General features: G+C 44.7%; 1 protein-coding gene across 4 annotated transcripts in view; it reads right to left on the bottom strand.

Annotated features, from left to right (window-relative positions):
* Positions 1-2,293, bottom strand: part of FAM91A1 (family with sequence similarity 91 member A1) — a 44,759-nt gene extending 42,466 nt beyond the window's left edge. For all 4 annotated transcript variants that reach the window (XR_009490464.1, XM_025002018.2, XM_005215397.5 and 1 more), the window contains exon 1: positions 1,986-2,293. Coding sequence is in view for 3 of the 4 variants with exons in the window: in XM_025002018.2 (XP_024857786.1) it covers positions 1,986-2,057 (72 nt within the window). In the remaining variant the exon portion in view is untranslated. The remainder of the gene's footprint in view (positions 1-1,985) is intronic.
* Between the last annotated feature and the right edge of the window lie 11,381 nt (positions 2,294-13,674).

The following is a 13,674-nucleotide window of genomic DNA, read 5'->3' on the forward strand; positions in this document are numbered from 1 at the left end:
CTACTCTAGATTTAGGTCGGGGAAACCGTCCTGGAGGAGTTAACATCTGGATTCAAGAAGCAACAAGTAATCTTTGGCGACAAGTGGTAAAAGGGCTGGGTTTGCATTTTAAAAACCTCACCCCAGTATAGGATGAGGAATGGATAGGAGGGTCTTTTTCTGAAGGCAAGAGACCAGAGAGAAAGCTGATGTAGTAAAACAAGGTAGAGCCTAACATAGGAAAACAGAGCAAGGCTAAGTCCATGAAGTAACTTGTACAGAGGGGTTTTCCAACACCTTCGACAAGTGGAAGCTTTATCCTAAGCTAAAATATCAATTCTTTTAATTGATGTTACCAAAAGAAGTTTTAATTTAATGTCATGTTTGTACCAGATTGTAACACTGTTTGGAGATTATTTTTAATAGTTGTGACTAAGGTTTAGAAAAGCTTTGCCAACACTAATTAGGATCGATTATTTCTGTCGGACATAATGGAATCATCCATCTCTTGTCTATTAAGCTACATTTATTTTTGTGAAAGGAAGAGTAAACATGGAAACAAAGGCTTACTGGTTCTTCCAGTTGTCTTGCCATATGCCACAAAACTCTAAAAACACAAAGTGTCCATCAAGGCCCTCATTCAAGCTTAACAAGAGAAGGTTTAGAGCTTTCTGGCGCTTTCCTCCAGGTTTAGAGCTTTCTTCTTGCTGTTCAAGATTAATGTCACAAGGGCAGCCACTGCCACCCAAGAATTCGGAGTTCCTTAAATTTATCTTTCCACTTTCTTGTGTTTTTGGTATCTTGAAGTGAAAGCATTTTCTCTGCCACATGATACACTGCCAGAACCTTAAATTATTCATTTCCTGGAACTAAGACCCCAAGCTGAGAGCTGCGGCAAAGTAATAATCTGTATACCATCACCACCACCATCCCAAACCCTCCAAATATGCCAGTGTTCAGAACCAGTGGAAAACAGAATTTCACTCCCAACCGAGTAAAATGGTGGGAACTTGAAGGTCAACCACTGACCAGAAAAAAACAGTACTTTCTATACAGCACTCACAGCTCCCTTCGTAAGCTTCACCACCACTCGCCATATCATGTATTTACTCAATCGTTTACTGTCTTTCTTTTCTAAAATGTAAGCTCCATGAAGACAGGACTTTCCTTGTGTTGACTGCTGCAAATTACTCGCACCTCAAACAAGGCATAGTACATAGCAGGTCTTCAACAGATATCTGCAAAACGGAGTCAAAATGACTCTCAAGCATTTGAGAACTACTTCTGAGGGGGAAAAGGCCAAACCTCCTTGTCACTCTCTTGTTGCACCATCTCTAATAAACCCACCTCGTCGGGAGGCTCAAGTCCAACAAAAGAAAGTAGGAAAGCTCTTCAAAATCCGGCCCTGACAGCTCCCACCCCCAATCACTAACCAAGCCCCACCTCCAGATTGTGAAAGCACGCTTTCACTCATCTAAGCTTTTTTAAAATGACCTCTCTCGTTGGAAAATCTTTAATCCCCCTCTTTTCTAGCTATCTCTTATTTGTCTTTTAAAACCCGTTTTAAATGCCTCTCCTACACATCCTCCTGATACTCCATTGACAGTTTCTGAGTCCCTCCTCTGTGCGCGCCCCTACACTATGATGCTGGTTCGTGTGAGCAGCTATCAGCCTGTAACGCAGTCATTTGTTTCTCGTCCCTTTGCCACCATCCCCAAGTTCTGAAGATCAGGAGCTGTGTTTCAAATTTGTTTCGAAGGTGTCTAGCCCAGTGCCTGGTGAAACGAAGACCGCGTGCGAAGGCGCCAGGCGAGTCCAGTGGACACCATTCCATCCCATTTCGCAACAGCCCCATCCTGCCCTTGTGGCCCCAGGGCCACCCCCTCCCCAGCCGCGGGTTTGGGATCGGTTAAATCCAGACCCTTAGAGGGGGCAAGGCCGGGAGGGAGCTCAGAGGCGCGCGAGCAGTTGGCGGCGGGGCGGGACGGTGTCCCCAGCTTCCGTACCTGCCTCACGTTGGCCGGCAGCTTGCTCCACGGGTAGTTGTGCCGGATGTGGAACTCCACGTCTATGTTCATGATGCCGGGAGCCTGGGCGGGCGGCAGCGGCCGGGACCGCCGCTGGAACGACGCCTCCCGCCTGCCCGCCCTCGGCCAGTCCGGGGAGCCCGCGGGAGGCCCCGCGCCTCACACTGCGGACGGCCCGGGCTGCCCCATGGCCTGGGCTCCCGACAGCTCGGCGCGGCCCGGGCCACGGGGCACGGAAGCAGTGGAAAGGGGCGGCCGGACACCTCGGCGGCTCCAAGTTTCTTCCTAGTTTCAGGCTGGCCGGAAATGGCTTAGGGTGTGCGTCACTTCCGCTCGGAGCGGGGCCGAGGGGCGGGGCCGGGGCTGGCCTGCTGCTCAGCCCCCTGCACGCGAGTGGACCAGGCAGGTGGAGCCGGTGGTACCCGGATAGTGACTCCCTGTCCGCGCGCCCCGTATCCCTCTTAGTCTCTGGATGAATCATTTGAGTTTGTAGTGCCAGTGATGGATGACCCACTTTCCCCAAATGTGAGCCCCGGTGGCCCTGGAGCAGGTGGCTACAGGCACTCGGGTGGGATACCTAGAAGGAACGACTTGGGATGGGGGCCATAGCCGACTTTAAAAAGTACAAGAGCGGTGAGGTCCAGGGGGCCCCCCAATAGCCAACCCTGAACCGAGGCCAGGGGAAAGGGGTCCAAGCTCATGAAGGAATGTGTAAGTCAGCTGTCCCCACAGTGGAGTGGTAGAGCAAAGGGCTAGTGATCCTTCATCTCCAACTGGTAGTTGTTGCATCTTGTGCAAGAGAAACAACTGGGCTCTCCTTCAAAGCGGAGAAGGCAATGGCACCCCACTCCAGTACTCTTGCCTGGAAAATCCCATGGACCGAGGAGCCTGTTGGCTATAGTCCATGGGGTCGCTAAGAGTCGGACACTACTGAACGACTTCACTTTCACTTTTCACTTTCATGCATTGGAGAAGGAAATGGCAACCCACTCCAGTGTTCTTGCCTGGAGAATCCCAGGGACGGGGGAGCCTGGTGGGCTGCTGTCTGTGGGGTCGCACAGAGTCGGACACGACTGCCGCGACTTAGCAGCAGCAGCTCCTTCAAAGGTCCAAATGCTCGTTTTGTTTTGTGGACTGCCCTGCAGCTTGCAGGATCTTAGTTCCCCCACCAGGGACTGAACCTGTGTCCTCAGCAGTGAGTGGCAGAGTCCTAACCACTGGACCACCAAGCAGTTCCCACAAAGGTCCAGATTCTTACATTGTAGGACTTCAGGGAATGTTAAATAGCTGGTGCTGATGTGGGAGAGGCTGGGAGGGAATCTAAGATAAACATTCTTGCATACAGCTGCTCTGCTCCTTACACATGTCTCCATAGTCGCTTTAAAAGGCAGAAATTCAGCCTATCTTAATTTCAATTCTGTTGGGAAGATCTTTGTGAACACTTTTGTCCAGAATTTGTTACGCTGGCTTAGCAAATTCATGACCTTTGTTACTGGCAAGTAGCCATAGACCAGTTCAGTATTTTTGTGACTACATTTCAGTTTTAAACAATGGTTTTAAATAATATTCTATTACACACATGCCAGATATATAACTTGGAAAGTTTTATGATGCCTAGGGCACAGCTCAGCAGCTGGCCAGTCCAACACATAGCAGGGACCTCATTATGTCTGATGAGTAGAAACAAATGGGCTTCTCAGGTAGTGTAGTGGTAAAGAATCAGCCTGCCAGTGGAGGAGATGCAGGAGACACAGGTTCCATCCTTGAGTCAGGAAGATCCCCTGGAGGAGGAAGTGGCAACCCACCGCAGTATTCTTGCCTAGAGAACACTATGGACAGAGGAGACTGGCAGGCTGCAGTCCATAGGGTCACAAAGAGTCGAGAGTCGGACATGACTGAAGCAACTGAGCATGCAGGCATGCACTGGGTCTTCTTAATTGCACCACGTAGGATCTTTTTTTAGTTGCAGCATGTGAACTCTTGGTTGCTAGTGGCATATGGGATCTAGTTCCCCAACCAGAGATCAAACCCAGGCCCCCTGCGTTGGGAACTCAGACTCAGCCAGTGGACCATCAGGTAAGTCCCCATGGAGCCTTGGTAAACTGTAATGTCCATCCTTTTAGGTCCTTGACTCAGGCCTCCGGTCATTTCTGCTTCAGTAGGGCTTTGCTATTCAAGTTTCAGAGGTCAGAAACTGCAGAGTATTGGAAGCCCCATCCCAGAAGCTACCATTCAAATTAACCTTATGGGTAAACAATATGTTTAAAATTACAAGTGCAATGAGATTCAGTCTTCTCTGACTTTACCAATGTGGACTAAGGAATATTACTCAGGTGTCTTGAGCAGCTGCCCTTCAGAAAGACTACAGAACTACTTCATTCCCACAACTTCAACAAAAATAAGGAGCAGAAACGACCTGGAAGTGGGGAGTTATCTGGTGGTCTAATTTCATGGTCTCCAGAATGTTACTCCCTGTGGCCGGTAGATTAATGACTCCCCAAATGTCCATGTCTCAATCCCTGGAACCTGAGAATATGTTAACCTCACGAGGCAGAAGGGACTTTGCTGATGTGATTAAGTGAAGGATCTTGAGATGGGGGATTATCCCCGATTATCCGAGCAGGCTCAATGTAATCCCAGGGTCCTTAGGAGAGAGAGGTGGGAAAGCCAGAGTCAGAGATGAAGATGTGACAACTGAAGGAGAGGATGGAGTGACACAGAGCCACAGGGCAAGGAACACGGACACCTTCTTGGATCTGGAAAAGAAAAACAGATTCTCCGCCAAAGCTTCCAAAAAGATCCTAGCCCTGCCAACTCATTTTGGACTTCTAATCTCCAGAACTCTAAAGATAATGCTTTTGTGTTGTTTTATGCCACTACATTTGCAATAATTTGTTACCACATCCATAGGAAATTAATATCCTCCCACACCAATCAAGTACTCCAACACTCAAACAGCTGATGCATCAAATTTTATAATTAAATCGTTTTAGTTGAAGTATAAATACCCTTTGGAGAAGGCAATGGCACCCCACTCCAGTACTCTTGCCTGGAAAATCCCACGGACCGTGGAGCCTGGTGGGCTGCAGTCCATGGGGTCGCTAAGAGTCGGACACGACTGAGCGACTTCACTTTGACTTTTCACTTTCATGCATTGGAGAAGGAAATGGCAACCCACTCCAGTGTTCTTGCCTGGAGAATCCCAGGGACGGGGGAGCCTGGTGGGCTGTCGTCTATGGGGTCCCACAGAGTTGGACATGACTGAAGTGACTTAGCAGCAGCATAAATACCCTTGGAACTTCCCAGGTGGCACAGTGGTAAAGAATCTGCCTGCCAATGCAGGAGATGCAAGAGACTATGGGTTCAACCCCTGGGTTGGGAAGAGCCCCTGGAGGAGGCAATGGCAACCCACTCCAGTATTCTTGTCTGAAGAATCCCATGAAGGAAGGAGCCTGGTGGGCTACAGTTCATAGGGTGCAAAGAGTTGGACATGACTGAGTACACAGGCGCACATAAATACTCTTAGTGGGAATAAAACCTCTTTAGCCTTATCATTTTTTATTATAGACAAGCTATTACATCTTTTTAAATATATATATATATATATATTTACTTATCTATTTACTTATTTATTGTCAGCTTCAAGTCTTCATTGCCACGTGTCAGCTTTGTTCTAGTTGTGATGTGCAGGCTCAGTGACTTAGTTGCCCCATAGCCTGTGGGAGCTTTGTTCCCTGACCAGAGATCGAACCCACGTCCCCTGCACTGGAGAGTGGATTCATAACCACTGAACCACCAAGGAAGTCCCTATCATGTATTTTTCTGAGAGGCAGTCCAGTACTCTTGCCTGGAAAATCCCATGGATGGAGGAGCCTGGCAGGTTGCAGTCCATGGGATCTCGAAGAGTTGGACATGACTGAGCGACTTCACTTTCCCTTTTCACTTTAATGCATCAGAGAAGGAAATGGCAACCCACTCCAGTGTTCTTGCCTGGAGAATCCCAGGACGGGGGAGCGTGGTGGGCTGTGGTCTATGGGGTCGCACAGAGTCGGACACGACTGAAGCGACTTAGCAGCAGCAGCAGCAGTCTGGAAGAGAAACACCCCGAGGATTCAATGAGGCCAGGGAACCACCAGTAGAGGAGGACAAGGTAGCTAAAGAAAGGAAAGAGGAAGTCGCTGTGAACATTTTCTGCTTCACAGTTCTTTCTGAGCCTGGCCTTGGCCGTGGTTTTGCCTTCTGAATGTGCTTTGTTCTGTTCCATGAACCAAGGCCTCACCCCTGGCCTAGCTGGTTCCCACCCCACAGGTTTTGCCCTTGCTGTCCCCTTGACCTTGAATGCCTTTCCCCAGACCTCTGTGCAGCAGGTTCCCTTCATTCCACCCACTGTCACTTAGAGTGACCTTCGAAAACTTCTCTGTCCAACCTAGCCACTTCTCCCCCTTCTCTCTCCAAAGTATTATCTTGGTTTATTCCTTTGTTGCAAAGAATTGCTATTTTGACATTATTTTGTGTGATTTCTTGTTTAGTGTCTGTCTCCCCAGCAAGAATATAATCTCTGTGAAAGAAAGAAGCTTGTCTGTCTTGTTCGTGAGTCTATCCCCAATATGTAGATTCATGCCTCACACATAGGAAGCGCTCAATAAATGCCACTGAATACACTGAATGAGTGAATAAGTTATGTGACATCTGAGTTCTCCCATATCACCTTTTTGGTTAAGTCTTCCCCCAACCACGCTGTTTAAGATTGTAACACTGCTGATGAACCCATTTGCGGGGCAGGAATAGAGATGCAGATGTAGAGAACCGACTTGTGGACACAGTGAGGGAAGGAGGGAGTGGGACAAACTGAGAGAGCAGGACTGATGATCATGTGCAAAATAGACAGCTAGTAGGAGGCTGCTGCATAGCACAGAGAGCTCTGCTTGGTGCTCTGTGATAAGCTGGGGGAGGAGGGATGGGGATGGAGGTGGGAGGGAGACTCAAGAGGAAGGGGATCTATGTATACTTACGGCTCGTTCACATTGTACAGCAGAAGCCAACACAACATTGTAAAGCATTTAATTATCTGCCAATCAAAAATAAATTAAAAAAATAAACAAGCAGAGGCTGAAAAGACCTAGGCCCTATGAGTGGTCACTCAACCAAAGTAAATAAATTAAATAGATAACAAACAATCTCCAGCCCTCCTCAGCCACCTTTTACATTATTTTTCTCCATAACATTTATTATCATTTAATATATTTAATAATTTTCTTAGTTTTAAAAATTGTCTCCTCAATTAGAACTTGAAGCACCCCAGAGGTGGGAGCTTCTATCTGCTTTGTTTTCAGCCGTGTCCTCAGGCTTAGAACAGCACTTAGTATTGAATAAATGAATAAATATGGCCTAGGGAGTAGAAATCCCATTTTTAAAAAAAAACGGATTTGGGGATTCTCTTGAAAATATGGTAAATCCCAGAGCATTAGACCCGCATTCCCACAGCAGTCAGTGAAGCTGAGGACAGGCTTCCCGGCTGAGACAGAACGTAGGATTTCTCCATCACCCCTGCCTCCGATAGGAAGCTGTCAGTTGCGACAACCATCTCACTTGTACGTTATCTCAGGGTAGAGAAGTACTTCTTTAACCTTGTCTCTGTGGCAAGTGGTAAGTGAAGGAAATGAACGCTAGACTTGAAAACCCAGCTGTCCACCCTCATCTGCACTATAGACTTCAGAAATACCAAGACATTTAGAATTCCCTAAACATGCCATGCCGCTTACTCCCTTTGGGTCTTTGCATGCAGAATGTCCCTGTCTAGAATGCTTTTCCTCCTTCTCTGCCTGAAAACCTTCTCGTCCTGACACTGTGAATGGAACACTGAAGAATCAGGGGGTGAGGATGGAGAGGTAGGAAGAAGCACCATCATATGGGACCACTGTTCTCTGCATTCTCTTCTACAAGTGATGGAAAACAAGAGCTGTCTGTTTTAGAGAGAAGCACGGAGATCCTTTACCGTATACCCTGTGAAAGATTAATATTATATGTTTATATATAAAAAAGAGAATGTTATATTTCTGCCATCTGCAGTCTGTGTTTAGAATATTTGTGGTCTGAAGTGGCCATGAATACTGTTCCAGCATCAAGCCACGTCATCTCGACTCCAGGGCTGAACAATTGTAATCATTAAGGTGCCCACTAGGGGCTGATCTCACACAACATTTCTACACCTACAACCTCCAATTTCTATACTTCCGCATTTCTGACGGTTGACTTTTATGCAAACCATTCTCTCAGGCCTTAAAGTTCCTGCAATTCTTTCTCTAATTTGCTCCAGTATCTGATAGCACCAAATACTTCCTTGGAAACTGATGGACTTCGGATTGCTGAGCAGCGGTCCAGTTGAGGGTTGTACAGTCTCAAGGTCACCACTAAGCCTCAGGTTTTGTGTTCCTTGGTACCTCGGGTAGACATGGTAACGTCAGTCAGCTACAAGGTACAGTTTATCCTTCATTGAAAATACTTTGACAATATCCATGATGGGGAATAAAATCACATGTCAAGTGAATAGAATTCGTGAATTTCTCAGTAGGCATTCAACTTTTTTTTTTTTTTTAAGAGTTTGGTCTGTGTGTACACTCCTGTCTAACTCTTTGTGATCTCATGGATTACAGCCCGCCAGGCTCCTCTGTCCATGAGATTTCCCAGGCAAGAGTACTGGAGTGGGTTGCCATTTTCTACTCCAGGGGATCATCCCAACTCAGGGATCGAACATGTATTTCTTGCGTCTCCTGCATTGGCAGGTGGATTCTTTACCACTGTGCCCCCTGGGAAGCCCCAAACAGGTTGGACTAGCTGCAAAAATAATTCTAGAGGTAAAAGGGACAAGATTATAAAAGCTGATAGAAATGAGGAAGTATCTAGAGAGTTTCTCTCATTTTTCTCCCTTTATCAAATTAAGTAAGTGTATAAGATACAGAATAAACATTTTAATGTCATTTTTTAATGGAGGGAGAGGGTAGTTTTATGAGCATGAAAAATCACCTGAGAAGTCTTTTACATTTACCAACATCCAGACCTCACACCAGAGCAATTGTATCAGAATTCCTCAGCTGGAGCCCAGGAAATGCATGTTTTTTAAAAATATTCCCTGGTGACTCAAAGCACAATGTTGACAACCACTTCTCAGGCCTCTTTGGGCCTCAGGCCCAAAGCACATGTTAGAATAAATTTGTTGAATGAAGAGGCTAAAAAAGATGACTTCTAATGTCCATTCTAACTCTATAGTTCAGTAATCCCATGCCCAATTATAATAAAAATATTTTCATACACAAAATAATCCCCCCATAATAGACTTTTCCATACAAGAAATAAGCAGGCATCATTCAACATACCCACTCCAGTATTCTTGCCTGGAAAATCTCATGGACAGAGAAGCCTGGTTGGCTACAGTCCATGGGGTCACAAAGAGTGGACACAACTTAGCAACTGAACAAACAAGATCAGGGAAATAATTTCTCTACCCCTTGATAGCCATTGGGAGAAACATGAGATAAATGAAGAATTTCTTGCTATTGGACTAATATGGAAATTATCTGAGTTTGTGTTACATATATGGTATGTGTCCATCTCAAATCTTTTAGCTTATTTGGGCATATTGTCACAATGGCTTAGAACTTGGCTGAAATGGAATATTTTTGTTTCCTTCTACACTGTGTCACTCAAACTTTACACTTTGAGCAACACGTAATCTAACTGTCCAACGAGAAATACAAGTTTGTCTTCTAGTATGATCTGTGATCAAGGATCAAATTAAGTATAATATGAGTGTTTCATGACCTCTGTAAATGAGATCTCAGTGTGAGATAGGATGCTTTCTTGGTTCCCATTATAGCTGATACCAGGAAAAATGGAAATTGGTTCTTTCTTGGCCCAGGTCTATGTAAGCATTTGTTCTCTCACTTTACAGAAGTAAATTCTCTTTCTTTAAACATTTGCAAAGATTTAATTCAATGTCATTAGTGACCATACCATCTTAGAATTTGTATAGCCTCAATGTATAGTAATTTCTTTCTTTCTTTTTCTTTTAGAAGATATTACTGAATCAGGTATCTGGTGAAAGGTAGGCCCAGGAAAGCAAAATTTGGGAAAAAAATTAATCAAAAAGTCAAGATCATCCATTTGCCTTTGAGCAAATAAGGATGATTACAAAGAAAGTCAAAATTCCTTTTTTTTGAAATTTTTAAAAATGGGATTTTTGAGTCCAAATAAGACAACAGTCTTGAAAAACAAGTTTTGTTGAGAAAGAATTTCCTGAATTATTTTTATTTTAGTTCCTATTGGCATATCTTGAGGAGAAATGGAATAGGAAGACGAAATATTCCAGGTGGAGGGTCACTGAATATAAACCGTAGCCCGTGTCAGATGGCTGCATTTAAACAGAAAGAGACCAAATCAGGAGTAATATATACCTGAAATTAGCACTATCATAAATCAACTATACTTTAATTTTTTTAAAGAAGAGTATCTTAACTGGTAGATTTAAGACCCTACCCCCTGCACACATACTACCCAGTGGGGTGAGAGTGTCAGGATGAACTGATCCACCTTCAAAAATAAGGCAGCTTCAGTATTTGTCGATATGAATGGTCATGTATGAACCTTCTCAATCCCGAAATAACTGCCAACTTTAATTTGAGCTCACTTACTTCTGCACAGAAGAGATAAGGAGCAAGACTGAACTGGAAGGCTAGTCCCTCACTTAATTGGATGGAATATAAAGAATACAAAGATGGGGAAAAGATAACATGTGGGGCCAGGGGAAGGAAGTGGCTCTTCTGATTACAGCTTCTGGAGGCAATCATGGAGGAGGTGACTTTTGCTGGGCTTTGATGCTTGAATAGATCTGAAGGGATTGGAAGGAAGGTTTTGGCTGGCAGAGAATGCTATGGGAGAGGCCATGGAGGCCAAGGCACAGTAAAATAAAAAGAATTAGATGATGCTTGGAGAAGGAAATGGCAACCCACTCCAGTATTCTTGCCTGGAGAATCCCATGGACGGAGGCGCATGGTGGGCTACAGTCCACGGGGTTGCAAAGAGTCGGACACGACGATAGTCGGACACATAGATGATGCTATTGCTAGATTCTGGTGTCTAGTAAGATTTAATGACCAGAAAGCCCCACCTGAGAGATGATTTGTCCTTTCATAGCTCTTCAATGTTTTACGATGTATTATTACTTTGGCCACCTCATGCAAAGAGTGGACTCATTGGAAAAGACTCTGATGCTGGGAAGGATTGGGGGCAGGAGGAGAAGGGGACGACAGAGGATGAGACGGCTGGATGGCATCATTGACTCGATGGACGTGAGTCTAGGTGAACTCTGGGAGTTGGTGATGGACAGGGAGGCCTGGCGTACTGCGATTCACGGGGTCGCAAAGAGTCGGACACGACTGAGCGACTGAACTGAACTGAACTGATTACATCATGAATGTAGTATTGATCATCGTCCTGAAAATCCTAACAACCATATTCAAATACAGAGAATGGACCTAATTTATAGTCTGTCCTATTTTTACATAGAACACCCTCTCTCACACACACACACAAATTCTTGACGTGACCAAACAACAAATCAAGGAAAGAAACAGGAACTGGCTTAAATATTTTAAAAGATTGAGTTCACTTGTCATTTCTTGCCAAGTGTACAGCCACTGGCTTCTAGAAAAGGAGAAGCTGGTTGTTCATTTTACACGTAAACCACAAAGTTAAAGATTCACCACCTACTGCATTAAAAACCAATAGCTGGCACAGGCTGGTACTGTGTATTCGCTTCTGATATGAGAGACGAGACACACCTGCTATTAACGAATAATGACATGATACTGTGGAAGAATACCCAGGAAAAACATGCCAGGGCAACTTAGTCACAGCATTTCATCACGTTGGTCATTATTCCCAGGCTTCTCGCTGAGAGACTTCAGAATTCTCTAGGCCAGGAGTTTTCAACTAGGGGCAACGTTGCCTCCAGGGGACACTGGAAAATGTCTGGAGACATGTTTGGTTGTCACAGCTGAAGAAGATATACTGGCATCTAGTGGGGGAAAGCCTGAAATGCTGCCCTAAAATGCATAGGACAGCTTCTCACATACACACAATAGCTACTTGCTCAAAAGATCAATAGTACCAAGGCTGAGCAGTCTCTGTGGCATGAACATGAGTACTCTAAAAGCACTCATCCCCAAATTTCTGACTCCAAATCCTAGATCAGTTCTGCAGCTTTTTGGTGCAATCACTGTATAGGAATCCACCCCAAATCACACAGTCATCAGGTAGACAGCAGTGGCCTGAATTCAGATCCTCATTTGACTATTTACTGAGTAAACTCCCATTGTTTAACCCTTTTGGGCCTTAAGTCCCCTATCTGTAATATTGGGAAAATAATAGTAACTATCTCATAAAGTTGATATGATGTGTAAGTAAGCAAACAAATGGAAAGTTTTTAGAACAGAGTCTTACCCAGAATGCTAAATAAATGTACAATTTTGATTTATTAGTATCAATTTTATCATCATCATCACTATCATCATTACTTGGAACAAGGCAAAATATAGAGATTTGTATTTATCTAATTTCCAAAAAGGCAGTCATTTGAATAATAATTTTATTATTTCCAATATCATCCAAACTACTGTTTAGATTTTTAACTACTTAAAATAAAGTAATTAAACCTTAACTACTGTTTACATTTTTCTTTAAATCGTCACACTCCATACTCTTTATAAACTTTTCCTGTCCTTTGCTGTTTGATGTCTTAACTGTACTGTATTTTCCCAATGCACATAAAATAATGCCACGCTGTCACCACACACTGGAATAGGAAATGGCAACCCACTCCAGCATTCCTGCCTGGAGAATCTCATGGACAGAGGAGCCTGGTGGGTTACAGTCCATGGGGTCGCAAAGAGTTGAACATGAATGAATGACTAACACACACATCAAAGCAAAGATTTTGTGTTTGACGTGAAATCATCCATATACCCCATTGGTAAACATGCCACAATTAGATGGCCAACCCCTTTCTGGTGGACATTTGTCATTCATTTGGCTGCTCGGCTTCTAAACATTTTATTAATCTTGCTGGAGGCAGAGTCCACCTGCCATCAAGGAAGTTACAAATGCCAAGATGCCTCTTCCCAGCTGCCTTTGCAGCTGAGGCATGAGCATGTGACCTCAGCCTCACCAATCAGACATCCTTGTGCGAGAGTGTGAATCTGGAGCTGGTAATCAGAAGGAGCAGGCATGTGTCAGCCTTTCAGTCTCAACAAGATGACCTTCACTGGCTGTAGTGACATGCAGCCCTGGCAGGCCGAGGTGGCAGAGATTCTCTCACTGGCCCAAGACGACCCAGTATTGAGTAAATTCCCAGAATTACATATTCAAATGCTGAAGGGACTAGGCAAATAAATGACCAACAAGAGCCAGGTCAGAGGGAAGGGGGTACCATGCAATCTTGAGGTCTCACACCTTCTTCTAACTTGAACATCCACTACTACATTCTAGCTATTTGTGGAGGTAGAGGCCCTGTACTACCAGATCTGATTTTTCGAGTGAAACTGGAACTCTGAATTTTATGTGAAATTGATGGCCAACCAATGCACACACACAGATAGACACTCACCATGTAGGG

This window comes from Bos taurus, chromosome 14, assembly GCF_002263795.3.
Source record: "Bos taurus isolate L1 Dominette 01449 registration number 42190680 breed Hereford chromosome 14, ARS-UCD2.0, whole genome shotgun sequence".
Classification (NCBI taxonomy): domain Eukaryota; kingdom Metazoa; phylum Chordata; class Mammalia; order Artiodactyla; family Bovidae; genus Bos; species Bos taurus.